General features: G+C 33.6%; 2 protein-coding genes across 3 annotated transcripts; one reads left to right on the top strand and one right to left on the bottom strand.

The window, feature by feature from the left end:
- The first annotated feature begins 538 nt into the window (after positions 1-538).
- On the top strand, positions 539-5,441 carry LOC114176197 (uncharacterized). Its single transcript, XM_028061153.2, has 6 exons — positions 539-719; positions 1,815-1,944; positions 2,058-2,116; positions 2,200-3,990; positions 4,302-4,462; positions 4,614-5,441. The coding sequence occupies exons 2-6, from the start codon at positions 1,845-1,847 to the stop codon at positions 5,221-5,223; spliced, it is 2,721 nt and encodes a 906-aa protein (XP_027916954.1). The 5' UTR covers positions 539-719; positions 1,815-1,844; the 3' UTR covers positions 5,224-5,441.
- Positions 5,442-6,774: 1,333 nt separating this feature from the next.
- On the bottom strand, positions 6,775-14,954 carry AMSH3 (associated molecule with the SH3 domain of STAM 3). 2 transcript variants are annotated; one of them, XM_028064854.2, is made up of 14 exons: positions 14,614-14,951; positions 13,941-14,005; positions 13,752-13,827; positions 13,436-13,636; positions 13,105-13,193; positions 12,264-12,369; positions 11,911-11,954; positions 11,248-11,578; positions 11,009-11,098; positions 10,849-10,911; positions 9,588-9,662; positions 8,619-8,681; positions 8,024-8,076; positions 6,775-7,298 (listed from the first exon to the last, which is right to left on the bottom strand). In XM_028064854.2, exons 1-14 carry the CDS (start codon positions 14,710-14,712, stop codon positions 7,118-7,120), a joined length of 1,536 nt encoding a protein of 511 aa, XP_027920655.1. In that variant the 5' UTR covers positions 14,713-14,951; the 3' UTR covers positions 6,775-7,117. The 2 variants fall into 2 exon arrangements, with proteins under 2 accessions (XP_027920655.1, XP_027920656.1); XM_028064855.2 differs by lacking the exons at positions 6,775-7,298; positions 8,024-8,076; positions 8,619-8,681 and having other exon boundaries at positions 9,588-10,458; positions 14,614-14,954.
- Positions 14,955-15,488: the final 534 nt, after the last annotated feature.

Raw genomic sequence — 15,488 nt, 5'->3', positions numbered from 1 at the left:
TTGTAATAATTTTACTATGTTTTTGAACTATTATTGATTAAACATATGTAATAAGTGCTTTATATAATAATATTCTACTCGTGTAAATATCTATAATTCATTTTAAAATAGAGTTTTAACTCTTTCAAAAGTAACTTTATACATGTCATATCCGAAAATGAAGTATTTTAAAAGAAGAATCTAACTTAATAAATGTTATTACAAAAATTAAAGTTGAAAGAAAACGATGTTGTATCTCAATCTAAGTCTCTAATCATATTTTATATATATTCCAACAATGTTTTATATATTTTGATATTCCAATCATATTGTATATTTTTTAAAAAATAAATTAGGGTGACCTAATTTGAAAGAGACACAAAACGATGTTGTACACGTGGCAGTGAGTCAAACAACGGACCATGTTTCCGAGTTAGGAATTTGAAATGTCATCGCTCGCAGAGAGACGTTAGAAAGTTTCCCATTTTCTCACATTCAATAATGGCAAAAAGGCCTCTTTTTTTCAAACAAAAAATTTCTTTGAAAATAAAAAGCATTTAATTTCTGTTTCCCTTTACCACTAGAACGTTGAACTGCACGATCTCACTGGAGCTGGCACTTCCTTCTTCAGTTCACCTCAAATTTGATGCATTTACCCATTTCCCATGTATGCCAATTCAAACACCTTCACAGTGTTGTAGTCACCGCAATGCTTTGTTGATTCATCTCGCCTTCTCAAGGTAGGCTCTTACTCTAATGTCACTGTAAAGTTTGCGCTTTTCTTCGTTTCCTTTGATGGGTTCATGTCCTCATCTTTTACCGGCTTTTGATGGATGCACATGTCATATGTATCAGTTGTGCTGTTTTCTTTCGTTTCACTTCTGGGTTGTTCAATGGCCTCAATTTGGCTTTGTGGGGGTATCTATTTGTTGCTGTGATTGTAATTGATGAGAGTTTTAGAGGTTACAACATCACATCATAGATAAGTAATGCTTGTATATAAGCAGATGTTTCCCTTTTTCCACTATGGATGATTAAAAGATGTGAGTTTTTCTTAGATATTTATGGTCAGTGAAAAGCGTTTATTTTTTCTCCATTCATACTAGATTTTTTTTCCCATTAAGAATAATATGTTTGTACTTGATTTTAGCTCAAATTCAGTATAGGATTTCTCGGTTATTCTACGTGATCAGTTGTATCGAGTTTGGAACAGTGTGAGATTCTATTGAATGAGAAGTAAAAAATCATGGTTTTTGACTCTAGTAACACGATGATCAAAGAGATTTGATCCAATTGTGTCCTGTTGCTTTACCTTCGAAAGAAACTTAGAGATGATCATCTGAAATTTTGGTCGTTTTGTTTTTAATGTAATGATTTGCTTTGGATTGCATTAGTTAATAATCGATTGATTCAATTGTGTGTTGCTATTGAGATCGAATCATGCTTTCCTAGTAAGTCATTCTACGTTTGGATTTATGGAAAGATAAAGAATGAAGTAGTTGCTATTGAGATCGAATCATGCTTTCCTAGTAAGTCATTCTACGTTTGGATTTATGGAAAGATAAAGAATGAAGTAGTAGTAGCTGTCATTGTTTGGATCATTGAATTTCTAGGATGGAATGGAATGGAACCTCAAGGAATGTAGTTTTTTCTTGAATACCTCTTTTTTAATTGTTTATATTGCTACTCAAACAATTGAATAAACGATCTCCTCTTTTTATTGCACCCCTTTGCATTCCATCTACTTCGAAACTCATCTTAAATTTTGGTGGATTATAGATTATGTTTCTTGCTCAACTAACAGCATTCACCTTTCTTTTTGTTTCATCATTTAGCTTGAAGGTTTATTAAATTCTGCTTTGGAAATGAGAGTTCAGAAAGAAGGAGCAAAAGATGAAGGTGGCTTTTTCCACATGTTTGACTGGACCTCAAAATCACGGAAGAAATTATTTTCAACCACGCCGGGTACCTCAAAATTTGATGAGTGTTTGTGTCTCTTGTCGTTCTTGTATAAAAATTCATCGATCTATAATTGATTGTGTTTTGCTTTTGGTCTCTTTTTTCTTCACTATTGGCAGAGTCCTTGAAACAAAGAAGAAAAGTTGATGGCAACTTGGCAACGATGCTTCCCTATCTGGTATCACTATAAACTGTGCTCCAAAATATTATTTTATGTGTAATATAATGAAACTTTAGCGGTTAATTGTTTAATAATTTCAGGTGGACGAAGATGGTGAAATTGGAATAGGGGGAAGTATTAGAGATAGTGGTGATCATAGCTGTGCTACATCTGTTATAGATTCTGAAGTATGTGGAACAAGGGCCCCTGGTGTAGTTGCTAGGCTTATGGGATTGGATTCATTGCCATCTTCCAGTTTTTCTGATCCATATTTTGATAGCCAATGCATTCAAGATGTGCAGTACTGGAGGAAAAATCTCAATCATCTTCATGATCATCAGATTCTATATTCTGGAAAGTTGGTTGAAAAAGCTGAGGGAACTTCTAGGAATTTCATGGAGGCAAAGCCTCTACAGACCCGTAGCAAGCCAATTGAAAAGTTTCAAACAGAAGTAATGCCTCCCAAATCAGCTAAATCTATTCCCCTTACACACCATAAACTTTTGTCCCCAATTAAGAATCCTGGTTTTGTTCCATCAAATAATGCTACATACATCATGGAAGCTGCAGCAAGAATTATTGAACCTGGACGCCAAGCTGCTACAAAGGCTAAAGCACCTCTGGTAGAGGCTTCACAAAAGGAAAAACTAATTAGTTCATTGAGGGTTAGAGACCTTAAAGAAAAAGTGGAGGCTTCACAAAAGGGACAACTAATTAGTTCATCTTCAGAGACCTCTAGAGTTAGAGATCCGAAAGGAAAAAGAGAAACCTCTCTTAGAACTAGTAGGCTTTTTGAAACTTCTCATAGGTTGACTGAGTCTAATGATGCCAAATATCTAAAAGGACAATCTTTGAACAAAAGTTGGAATGGACTTGTGGATGCACCTATCAGATCTTCTACACAAGTAGAAGAAGATTGTTATTCAAAAAATAAAGGGAAGTCTATTTCACTTGCAATCCAAGCAAAAGTGAATGTTCAAAGAAGGGAAGGCTTGAGTTCTAGTAGTGGAAAAAGTTTAGTGGAGCAGAGAGAGCAATGTGACACTAAAAACTCCCAGAAGCCTCTGAAGGCTAATGTTCAAAAAAGTTTGCACATGAAATCCTCTGGTCAAGATGCTTCTGGTGTTCTCAGGCAGAATAATCAGAAACAGAATTGTCCAATGGATAAAGACAAACCACCATCAAAGCAATTGGTTTCCAATTCACAAGGTAGAAAAGTTGTGACTGGGGATTCTTCTGGTGGACGACATAGAAGCTCTAGTAATAAATCTGCTGCAAAATCTAAAGCTGGGCCCAAAAAATCATCAACGAGTGTGACAGACAGTGAAAAGGAGGTCTTGTATACTCGTACAAACAATTTTCCAAGGAAAAAGAGGTCTACAGACAGGGACTGGAATGATAGGGTTGTTGATAATTTATTCATCGACAAATCGCAGAAGCCTGTGCAGTCTAATGTAGTTAGTAATAAATACCAAGGTGAGGCTGAAGAAGTAAAAAAGAAAGACATGGATGTAGTTTCCTTCACATTTACCATGCCCTTGACAAGAAGCAATTCTGGTTTTGAGACACCTGGCCTAAATTCCTTGGATCAGCATATTAGAAGAGTGTTGGTTGATACTGAAACTGATAATGCAGGATACAGTGCAGTTGGTGGTGATGCCTTAGGTATTCTTTTGGATCAGAAGTTGAGGGAGTTAACATATGGAATTGGGAACTCTTGTGATGACTCTCTCAAAGCAAGGTCACCTTCCAGCACTGCACCAAAATCCAAAGATCTGGTTCCCACCCTTAATTCAGTTAACCTCTTTCCAGGGTTGCAACAGAAGAAAGATCAAGACATGATCAGTAACCGCTCCTATCTTCCAGAATTATCATCCCAGCATAGGCTTCGGGTATGTGAGAATATTTTAGCATTTGTTGTTATTATCCTTTTTCTAGCATGAATACATAATGGCAGGACTCTAGTTAAATTTCCACACTATGAGAAGTTAGGCTTGCTTACTTTATGGTTAAATTTGAAGATTAATGACTATCTTTTATGCAGTTAATGTGGAACTGAATTTGGGGTGTTGTAGTAAAATGTAACACAAGACAATTGAAAGAATCAATAGCATTGTATTGTAAAATCAGCCTAACTTTGTTTGGAGGCATAATATTCCTTATGATAAACATTGAATGTTAATCAACTCAACATATTTTACAGCTAGATAAGATGGAAGAGTGTGAGATCAATCCTATGGAAGCAGGGTTATTCAATTCAGGACAGCCGAGTCCAATATCCGTTCTTGACCCTTCTTTTTCTACTGAAAGCTGTGAATCTCCATTCAGTGCAAGTGCTTCCAGTTCAGAAGACCAAAAAAGGAGGTAAAAGTGGCATCATGAGACAATATATTGTTTCTTCTGAAATTAGTCATTTAATGAGTCAGAACATTTGATTTGTATTTTCAAAAAACAATTTTGAAAACTAAAAGCTACATACATGGCCGTGATCACTACTGACAGTATCTACTTTCAGGAAGCAAGTTGTGGGCTCAGGAAGTGGCTATACAGACTTGTTTGATTCAGCATCAGGTTGGACCATGCTAAGGAAACAATCAAGTAGATTTTCCCAAATGAAGATTGGAGAATCAAATTGCACATGGGAGTTAGAGTATGTAAATGATATATTGTGTAATGTGGAGTTGATGTACATGGACTTTTCTCTTGGCAGAGCTCGTGAGATTGTGAACCCTCATCTGTTCAACCAGTTGGAAAACCGAAGGGGAAGGTTTGAGAGTGATGGTGGTGAGTGCAGAATAAGAAGGAAAGTTATATTTGATTGTGTGAGTGAGTGTTTGAACTTGAGATGCAGACGTTATGTTGGTGGGGGTTACAAAGTGTGGGCAAAAGGGGTTGCAATGGTGAGAAGAAATGAATGGTTGGCAAAGGAAGTGTGGAAGGAAATTTCAAGTTGGAGAGATATGAGGGACTCAATGGTGGATGAACTGGTAGATAGGGACATGAGCATTCAATATGGACAATGGCTAGATTTTGAGGTTGATACTTTTCAACTTGGTGCAGTGGTTGAAGACCAAATATTTGATTCTTTGGTTGATGAATTCGTTGCTGAAATCCTGCAACTGTAACAGCACACCTCAATCGATGGTTGTGGTTTTTTTGGCTGTGTCACATTTCATTTTTAGCATTTTCTTTCCCATTGAATTGTAGTAGTTGCTGTGTGTGTGTGTGCATGCCCCTTCCTCATGGTTTTATATTTACTAGTGTTACAGTGTAAAAATTATAGTAATGGGGTGGAATTGTCTTGTTAAAAAATATTACAAGTAGATCTTTTTTCATTTAAAAATGGTATCATTTGATGCTATAAATATACTTCTATCATGATCATCAGTAAAATATCTTCCATCTGCTGAAATCTTAGTCGAGGATTGTGAAACCGAATGAATTATGACTGTTCTACAAATAAAAACTTGAAACAATTTTAAAGTAATTGAGTTCCCTAAACACAGACAAGAATTAGACAAGAATTTGATGATTCTTATGTATATATGAAAAAAAAAATCGAATTGGAGGAAAAGTGTTGATAACTCTTTCACCTTTCTTGACATTACTTCCGAAGTTACAGAGTATAAGGAAATTTCTATAGTTTGTTATGAAAACTTGTAAGTCTTAGGTCTAACTCAGTTTTTAGTCCTGAAATTCAAAGTAATTTTAGTTTTAATTTTTCTAAATTTATAAGGTTCTTAAGTTCCTCAAAATTTGAAAGAATATATATGATTTATATATAAGCACTCCTGAAATTTAATGTTTAGAAATTAAGATTATAGTTTTTTTATTTTTTATTTTAAGGGACCAAAAGAACTTTTCTAAACTTGGGTAATCAAAATTAAAATAGCCCCAAATTTAATGGGAAAATGTAATTAAACCTAATTTTTGTTTACCCCTCTACAATTTTTAACTAAAAAATTTAAAATTATTACTTTTTGTTACTTGTCCTATGTCTATAACAAACGATAGTCTATACCTAAAAATAAATTATATTATCCAAAGTGGGCAAATAAAGAGCTAAAAAATATTATTTGAATGTTCAAATAATTAATTTTATAAAGTGATTTAATTAAAATGAAAAATAGTACAATAAATATTAACACGCTTTATTTTTAATAAAATAAAACAAATTTCAATCTTAGTACAATAAATTTAACTATATTAAATTTGTTTGAATTTTGTTATTAAAGTAATTGATATAATTGAAGATATGTTTTATAATAATTATTAAAGTAAAAATATTAATATATATTAATATTTAAAAAAGACAATTTTAAATTTACAAAACAATAAGAAAAACTATAATTGCATATTAACAATAATTTTTATCTAATAAACACATGTGAGAATTAATGAACATAAAATATGTGTTCCATTAACTTAACCATTAACAAAATTTAAAAAAATAAATAAATATAGAACTGTAATTTTCTGTTTCTTATTATACTATAAACAAAACATAACAATACTAATTCTTTTAAACCAACTATTTATCCTGAAATCAATAATAAATACCCCTTCCCTTTATTGAGTTAAATTTGAAGAGAGAAAATTATAAAAGTAAATAAATCACAAACCTCACCTGAACTTTTACTAAAATGAAATAATATTGTGAAAGTTATAATTAAATATGAAGTTTAAAACAGAAATTACAATTTAATGTTCTATTTTTAATGGTAGTACCAAAGTGAAAAGGCCAACAACTATTGTATATGTTTTGTATTGAAGACTTTGAGAAATGTCATATATGGGGAATTAATTTAGTTACATTTCTAATTTCCTTCACCTGGTATAAAGTAACATATACACAACTACCTTTTCACCGCTTCACAGATATAATACAAAATCGAGGGAATGGCGATTAATAATTCTCTTCTCAATTCATAAATACAAAAGAATCCATCCACCTATACCATTGCGATCTGATAGAAAAGATGCAGTAAATCATCATTGTTGAAACCTGTCTACAGACACTCATCGGTCTCGAAGGTCAACAACATCGAACCCCATGTTAGCGTTCATATAGACATGAGAGCAATGCTCATATATTGGACTTCCATCCGAAGGCTCTTCGTGGGGATGAAATCCACGTTGTTGACAGTTACGAATTACAGAAACACCACCTGGATCAGATAGATGAAATATGCCATGTGGACTGCAGTGCCAAAATAAATCAAAATCAAAATCATCTCTTCTCAAATAAACTAGCTTATAATATTATGTCCATATTGAAATACAGCATTAGACTTATCATTTCCATTCCATTTCAAAGGTAAAACCCCTGCAGATAGTTTCTAAGGTAGAGCTTATAGTACCAAAATATCAATAAGCAGGTATCGGTTAGTCAATACATGCCAAAGACATGTTATTACGAAGGCAAAATATTTATCAAAAAACAGTAGAACCAAAGGCAATGGTTCAGCTACAAGACTGGGACTTGGGGGAGGGGAAAACTTGGGTAGAAGCAACCCTATGAGATAATTATATTTTCCGTGGATTCATCTAAATAACCCTATCGTTTTTTTAGGGCAAAGGTTAGACCAGTAAAAATGCACATCATTGATGATCTATGAATTGAGTAAAAATGATAAGAAAAAGAACTCATTCATTCAACTCATGCATATTCAGTTGATCTTTACTCCATCAATCACAAGCAAATGAGTAAATCATTCCCTATTCCAATGTAAGATCATGTGATTGGATTTAAACATGTTTTTTGGAAAAAGTTATGTAAAATAACGGTCAACACTCCGAATCTGATCAGGGTTATTATGCATATATTTCCTTGTTTAATCTGGCAATGATAATGACAAAATACACAATTGCTTCCTAGTTTAATCTGATGATAGACAAAAATACACAATTGCTGGTAAAACTTACCTAGTCGTATCTGTAGGGGCCATGACAATAGCAATTGCCTCTGGTAACATGATCTGAAACAAAGCCACAAATATACAGCGAGGTACAATTAGAAGGAAATATATGTACATTTGCTGATTGTTCCAAATTATTCTATTTAATTGAGAAAATAAAGCTAGTACTCCAGTGGCTTTACTAAAGTAATCCGAGTTATTAGGCCTTTTTCCTTCATACATTTTACCCTAATTTCTCATGCAAATCAGGTTAAAGTGCATGACATCATCAAATCTCTTGCAAATTCTTCTATTAAATTGAGAAAATAAAGCTTGTACTCCGGTGGCTTTACTAAAATAATCCAAGTTATTAGGCCTTTTTCCTTCATACATTATACCCTAAATCTCATGCAAAATAGGTTAAAATGCATGACATCATCAAATCTCTTGCATCTTTTAAAAATTACACTAACATCATCACAAGAACTCAACTATCTAGCATTACGGCCACCGTTTCTTGTCTAAGCCCCGTAGTCAAACATAGAGGGCTATAATATAACAACTGCTTAAACATCTTAATATGTGAAAAAACAGGAAATTGAAATTACAGTTGCATCTATTACCTGGTATGAGTAATGAGTGTGTAGATCCACAGAAGACATGAAACAAGTTTGTGATGGATGTGTCTGAAAAGTCGAAAGAAATAAGATAAATACCGAAACTTAAAGTTTGTAAACTTAAAGTGAGTTAAAGAAAAACAAAAGGTAAGAGCTACAGAAGGACACTAATATAGAAGGCTTGCTATCTTCAATCATATTAATATTATTACCGTACTCGTCAAAACATCAGTTAATACCTTAAGGTCATCTTTATAATAAAGATAAAAGATTTGAGAGGGTGTAGCAACTACAACAAAAAAGAAAGAAAAATCTTTGCCAAGAACCAAAAAGTAAGATACAGTTTTGACTATTTTTTTCTTTTACTTTTAAATATCTTACATCAATCAAAGTCCCAGCAGGTAAAGAGAATGCAAAGGATGAATTTCATCCTTTAATTCTTACCACTACTCATCTGCGGCACCAAGTGCATTATGTTTTTCTGCTTTCCTTAAAGAAAAAATGTAACAGGCAGAATTATTTTGCCAGAAGCGTTAAAAAAATGATTTAGCAATTGGCCTGCCTGCTAACTCTTTCACGAGGTCCTTACTCCCACCACTTTAATTTATCAAACAGCCCCCCACAAACTGCCAAAATTCTGGACTTTTTTTTCATCTGTGTAATATTAATCATATTGAAATTACTGAATAAAGTAAATTACTTATCATTTTAGTGTAACCAATTTAATTCCAAGTCTCTATCAGAATTGATGAATAATTCTTATCCTTACTACTCTAAGCATGACAGCAACAAAAATTTCTTTGGCAACTACTTTCACTTGAAATCAGAAGCCTTGAATTCTGGAGATACAAAATCAGAAAAATCAATGCTTCACATCAAGTTTTTTGCTGTCGCCATCCAGGGTAGAAAAATATTTACTCATGGATATAACTAAAAGAATGAATAAGCAACAACCGGGAGTAATGGGGCACTTACATGTATCCAACCTAAAGGAAAGAGTGATAAGCTGTCTTGAACTTCAAATATTTCTTCTTCGTTCAAAGTTGAACACTGGATATTAAAATTCAATTAGATGCTGAATAAAAATCAGACAGTACAAGAAAAACTTAACTGTGAAAACAACAGTTCTTTGTTTCTACAAAATAGAACGAATACTTGATAATGTGCTACATATATTAATATATAGAAATCTTAAATTGATTCTCAAGATTGCACAAGTTAGACATTTTATAAATTTTTTTTAATATAAACTGTCAGCCCTTCAGCTTGCAAAAGAGTAATTAAACATAGTCTTCTACTTTATTTTCCAGTGTCATTTTGCACCAAAAAAGACTAAAAGTAAACGATGTTTTCAAAAGTCAGATACTAATGAAGGATTTTTAAAATCTCGGGCACTGAAATGACATTTGGAGTTTACTCATTTATATAGAGTGGAAATGAGTTATACCTTTTCATTTGTAATGAATACAATCAGTATCTCATTTTACAATCTCATAGAAACCCAGGTATTACATATGAAAATTGACAAACCCCAATCACACACATTACAACCACGCATTCACTCTCTCAAACATAAAATATGTAATGGAAACACCGTAAAACAGTGTTTGCTTCCTCACTGCCCTGAGGCCCAATTCATCAATCAAATTATGCCAAGCTTACTTTCTCCTTGCATTTAGCCCAACTCAACCAACCTTATACCCTTCTCATCCTTTTTTCTGCTATGTAGGCAGTCTGCTATGATATGCAGGTTATTAGCTTTAGTGTTTCCTATCCAGCCCATATAATAACCACAGACTTTCTTCCTATCATTCTTCACGTACAACTCAGCAACACCAAGGGATCTCTACCACAATCATTAAAAGTCAAAGGTAACTCACTAAAATTGACTGAAGAACCGGCTGTTTGTTCTTTAAATAAGTGCTAATAATTCTAATTTACAGAAACATTGGAGGTTCAAGCAGCTTTTCAACTCAAATGTTGGTTGAAGCAGCTTTTCAACTTAATATTACGAAATTATCTCAGATACAAATAGTTACCAATCATGCAGATTCACAAATCACCACATCTGTGCAACACAACCTCACAGCAATATTAATGTTATATTTTGTCTGTCAGGATATAGCTGGAGTAAGATGAATGAAAAAAGTTAAGCTTTTTACCCATGGAATTACAATGGACGGAGTATAATAGCTTGTAAAATAAATTAAAAAAAGGAAACATGACATCAACTTACCGAGTCTGAGGTTGATTCCTGCTTTGGGATTATAAGTGTCGTGATATGGAATACCCTGTTTTTCTAGAGACATTCAAATTGCAATTACAAAAACTGTTAAAATCATCATCCAAGAGATTTTCTGAAACTTGGAAGCACACAGAATAACAATATCTCTTACCAAGGATCCTGCAAGAACACCACATGTCTCTAAGTTCTTCCGTGTGTTCTGCGAAGCTAATCTCAAAAAATCTTCCATCATTTTGACAGGCTGCAACATAGACTTAAGGTGTTATAACTTTCAAAGAGTATAAGAACTCAAGAGCCAAAGCTCACACAAATAAGAAGTCATGATAAAATGACCAACAAAATCCAAGATATAAGTCACACAATTCAACTACAAAACTAAAAAAGGCTTACAATGTGTAGGTGTTGATATGTTGTTGGACCAAGTCCAGAATCATGAGAAGATTTAGCTGGTCCCGGTCTTGGATCTGCAACTTTTGAAGGAGGAATATGGGCACATTCTGGGTGCACCTGCGCAAGAACAGGAGGTGGCAAAGGTTGCTTGATGTTGAGCGATTGTAAGGGGTCCTCCCTTGATTCAGTTACAACAGAAGAACCATACTCAACAGAAGGTCGCGACCATCTTCCATCATCCAAGGAGAGAACTGAGTCCATGGTGGATGTAACTGGTCCTTGATCGCTATCTTTAATTGCCAGAATGTCATACAGCCCAGTCTGATTCAGGCTATCAGTGTGAATAACAAAAAACAGTAAGTGTGTGGGATGTTTTATATTTTAGAGTTACAAACCTAAACACAGCACGCCTGAGAACAATATTTGGCATTCAAATTTCAGCATTTTTCAGTCAGATGCCACCACAAACTCGCAATGAGAAAAACATTAAAAAAAGGGAAAATAACACAGTTTTAAAAGAATAATTGACTGAGATTGACAACAAAAGCACCAATAATAAATAGTAAAAACATGAAAATTATGCAATTTGAACAGCAAAAAATCACGAACATGAAACAAAAAGGACATGGAACTCGATTTCAAATTAGGATACGAATGTCAAACCTTGAATCATTCACGTGTGTGAGATCACTGCTTGGATATTGAACCTGCACATGTCCAATATCAATATTGACAGAATATATGAAAAATATATCATAGTATCATTATTGTATCTTAGATTATCTCCTTAGATTGATTCCTAATGTTTCCTTATATATCACGATTTATTTCCTCATTTAAATAAGGATTAGACTTAAAGCAGACATGCTTTGTATACATACCATCACAACATCTTACAGAGTATTCAATATCTATTCTGTTGTTTGCCCCATCAATATCTAAAACCCTATATTTCAACAAATATGAGAGATAATCCATGTTAAGACAGCACAAGGACAGTCACACTTCAATTATACCTTTATTTCTGCACTAGGACCAAGCCATTGCCCCCTAAGGCCATTTGGTCCTAAAAATGAGTGTCTGGACAAAGTCTCCTTATTTGGAGCAGGTAGACTAAGAGATCTGCGCAATCAAAAGAATAATAATCACAATTCTTCTTTCAATATGACATCCTTCTTTCTTTTGAAATATCTTGAAAATGTTCAAGAAGCTCCTCAAATCACAAGGATAATAAGAAACGTATATCTCACTGAAAAACATAAGTGTGCTGAATGAAAATCGCACAAGTGAAATAGCATTTAACCAATCAGAACATACGAATAAATCATTTGAATTTGGTCCAGTCAGATATGGAAGCAGTAAACATAATATCTTCTGCCAACCTATAACATGAAAAAATAGTTAAAACAAAACACTCTTATTCTTTATCTTGTATGCTTATTCTTTACTCTTTTTTTTGGGTGGGAATGGGGAGAAGTAGACAGGAAGGAGTGTCAGCTTTTAATCCTGTAATATTACATCCATTTATAAAATTCTACATATAAATGCACAAAAGAAAAATCAATTGCAGACATAAATGGAAGCTTAGTGGGAATGGGGAGAGGCAGACAGAAAGGAGTGTGCTATTTAGCCTGGCAATATTAAACCCACTTATACGTATAAATGCACAAAAGAAAAATCAATTGCAGGCAAAAAATGGAAGCACAAAGAAAGAAAAAAGAAGAGCAATCTTAATTCAAAATTCAAAAAGAAGCCCAAAAGCACTCACTCATATAATTGATTTGATACTATTAGTAAACCAAGTGTAAATTGTAGAAATATCAAAATAATAGAATATGAATAGGTAGAAAAACTTACAGTTTCTGGAACTGCTTATCAATAGGCCTTGAATCTGATGATGACATACTATTGTAATTCCATGAAGAGTGTGAACCGACTCCAGAAGGCTGCAAATATGTTGGGGAAAAAAATGACATCAATAAACAATCTGAACAGAAATCAAAAACACATTAACGCAAAAAAAAAAAAAAATTAAAAAATGGGACAAGTAATCAATAAGAAAATTCTAAAACAAAATTTTTAAAGCATTTGGTGTTGTAGCTAGTTGAGATACCATGGCAACGATACAAATAGATTGAGAATTTTCGGTATCCTGATATTTATACTAAAATATTATCTGAGTCCTCACCTGTTTAAAATCCACGCTCAAGTTATTACTTTTATTGACAACTGGCCACTCCAAAGATGAATTTACAGAACTCTGCAAAGCCTTATTGAAGCCATTTTCCTCGGGCAATGGAGCTTTTACATGCAAGTCTTTTAATTTTTCCACCCGGCGTTTAAACTCAGGCTTCAAAGATTCAAGCTCATCCAATACAGGTCGTGATTTCTGTAATGGAAAAATGATAGACAAGAATAACAGGACCAAAAATCAAATATACGAATAAAAAACTAAAACAAACACCCACACATATACCCTAAAATGTGGCATGGCCATTTCTCACCTTCTTATAAGCTGCTCTTTCATTGGGAGGCGAAGCATGATAATCTCGATGATATGGTATAGTTTCAGAAACCAAACTTGAAAAAAGATCATCAAAAATAGGAACAGTGAGGGAAAAAATGTTAACTCAAATTAACTGCAATCTAACAAGTCCACCGTAATGAGAATCCATGAAACTTCCATGTTTTACCTTAAAAATCTAACGAGTATGATGTACAAGTCAACTACATTATTCTCCTCCCTGTAGATACTTGCCTGTAGACAGAAAAAAATTCAGTAATCACGACAGTGGCAACGTATATACAACAAAGTTTAAACTGTTCTACTTCCACACAAAACTCAGAACTAGTTCTAGTGCAGGGTAGGATAATGAAGTTAGCAAACCACAGTTATTCCCAAACAGTTTCGAGATTGTGTACTAGGGCACCAAACAAAGCACAAGCACTCACGCAACATACTCACCTTCATTTGTCATTATTCATTTTTTGCTCTATAATTTTATATCGATTTTATACCAGTTTGATGAGACAAGCTACAAGATGAACAAGTTCTGGTCACATAAACACATCTTAATTGAGTAATGTATCATTGATTGATAACTAGGGCTATAAACAAGCCTGTTAAACTGATCCTAAATAGCAAGAATTTGACACACGGTCAGAAACACGAGGTGCCGCGAGGTCTGAAGATTCTCCTTCGCACATGAATTCGTTAATTGTAGGTAGCGAAACGGTGATGGAGAGTTTCTAGAAACAACGAAAGGATCCTATTGCGGTAGGAGAAAGTTCCGGCGACGATAATCTTGCAAAGCCCTAATGCAATGAAGGACGAACGAAAAGCATTTAATAGAAGGAGCGATTCACCTGCTTGAGGAGGCTATCGGCAATCCGATAGTAATAGCGGAGGGGAATGCGATTATCAACGTCGATTTTGCGAGCGATGGAATCTAAGTCGAAGGTCATCTTCTCCGACAAGGAATGCCAGTGCCACACGCTTCTTGCGAGGGATGAATCAAACCCTCTCTCTCGTGCACGGTTCAGAAAGAACGAAGGAAGACGAAGGAAGGAGCAAAGAGCGCGTATCGTGTGAGTCAAGTCGTTAGATTAAAGTGAGTTTCCAACAAGAGAGAAGGACTGGGTTCGACTACTCTTCTGGTTTAAGATCTTTTAGGTCCCAACGTTACACGACATAATGAGGTGGTAACAAACACAACAATTCTTCTATATTTTATGATGTATTCGATCCGTTTGCTTGAGATAAAAGAAAAACAACCATGGCAGTAACTTGTGCAGTTTGGATAACATTTTTAAAAACTAAAACTCATAAAATATATACTTTCATATCATAAAATGAAATTAATATATTAATATATATATATATATATATATATATATATGTATTTACATCTTTTATACTTGTTTATGTATTTAACTAGTATTTTAAGTTATGTAGTATAGGACAAATATTTATTTTCTGTAATTTAAATTGATGAGTAATAAATATTTGTAAGTATTAGTAAACTGAGTTATTTAACTTTAGCAATCTATCAAATCCACTAAAACAGATTATCTAAGATAATTAAAAATATTAAATAGTTTAATATCTTATTGGTTTGGATCAACTTCAGAATTTAAACTAATTAGATTGATTTACCAATTAATTTTTTAAAATGTTTTATTTAAGTATAGGCCAATTAAAATATTTTATACTTATTTTCTTGTTTAAATAAAGTAATTGA

This window comes from Vigna unguiculata, chromosome 3, assembly GCF_037176805.1.
Source record: "Vigna unguiculata cultivar grain cowpea cultivar isolate G323 ecotype 2 chromosome 3, ASM3717680v1, whole genome shotgun sequence".
Taxonomy (NCBI): domain Eukaryota; kingdom Viridiplantae; phylum Streptophyta; class Magnoliopsida; order Fabales; family Fabaceae; genus Vigna; species Vigna unguiculata.
Note: the sequence above shows the minus strand (reverse complement) of the source record. Positions and strands in the feature narration are given on the sequence as shown.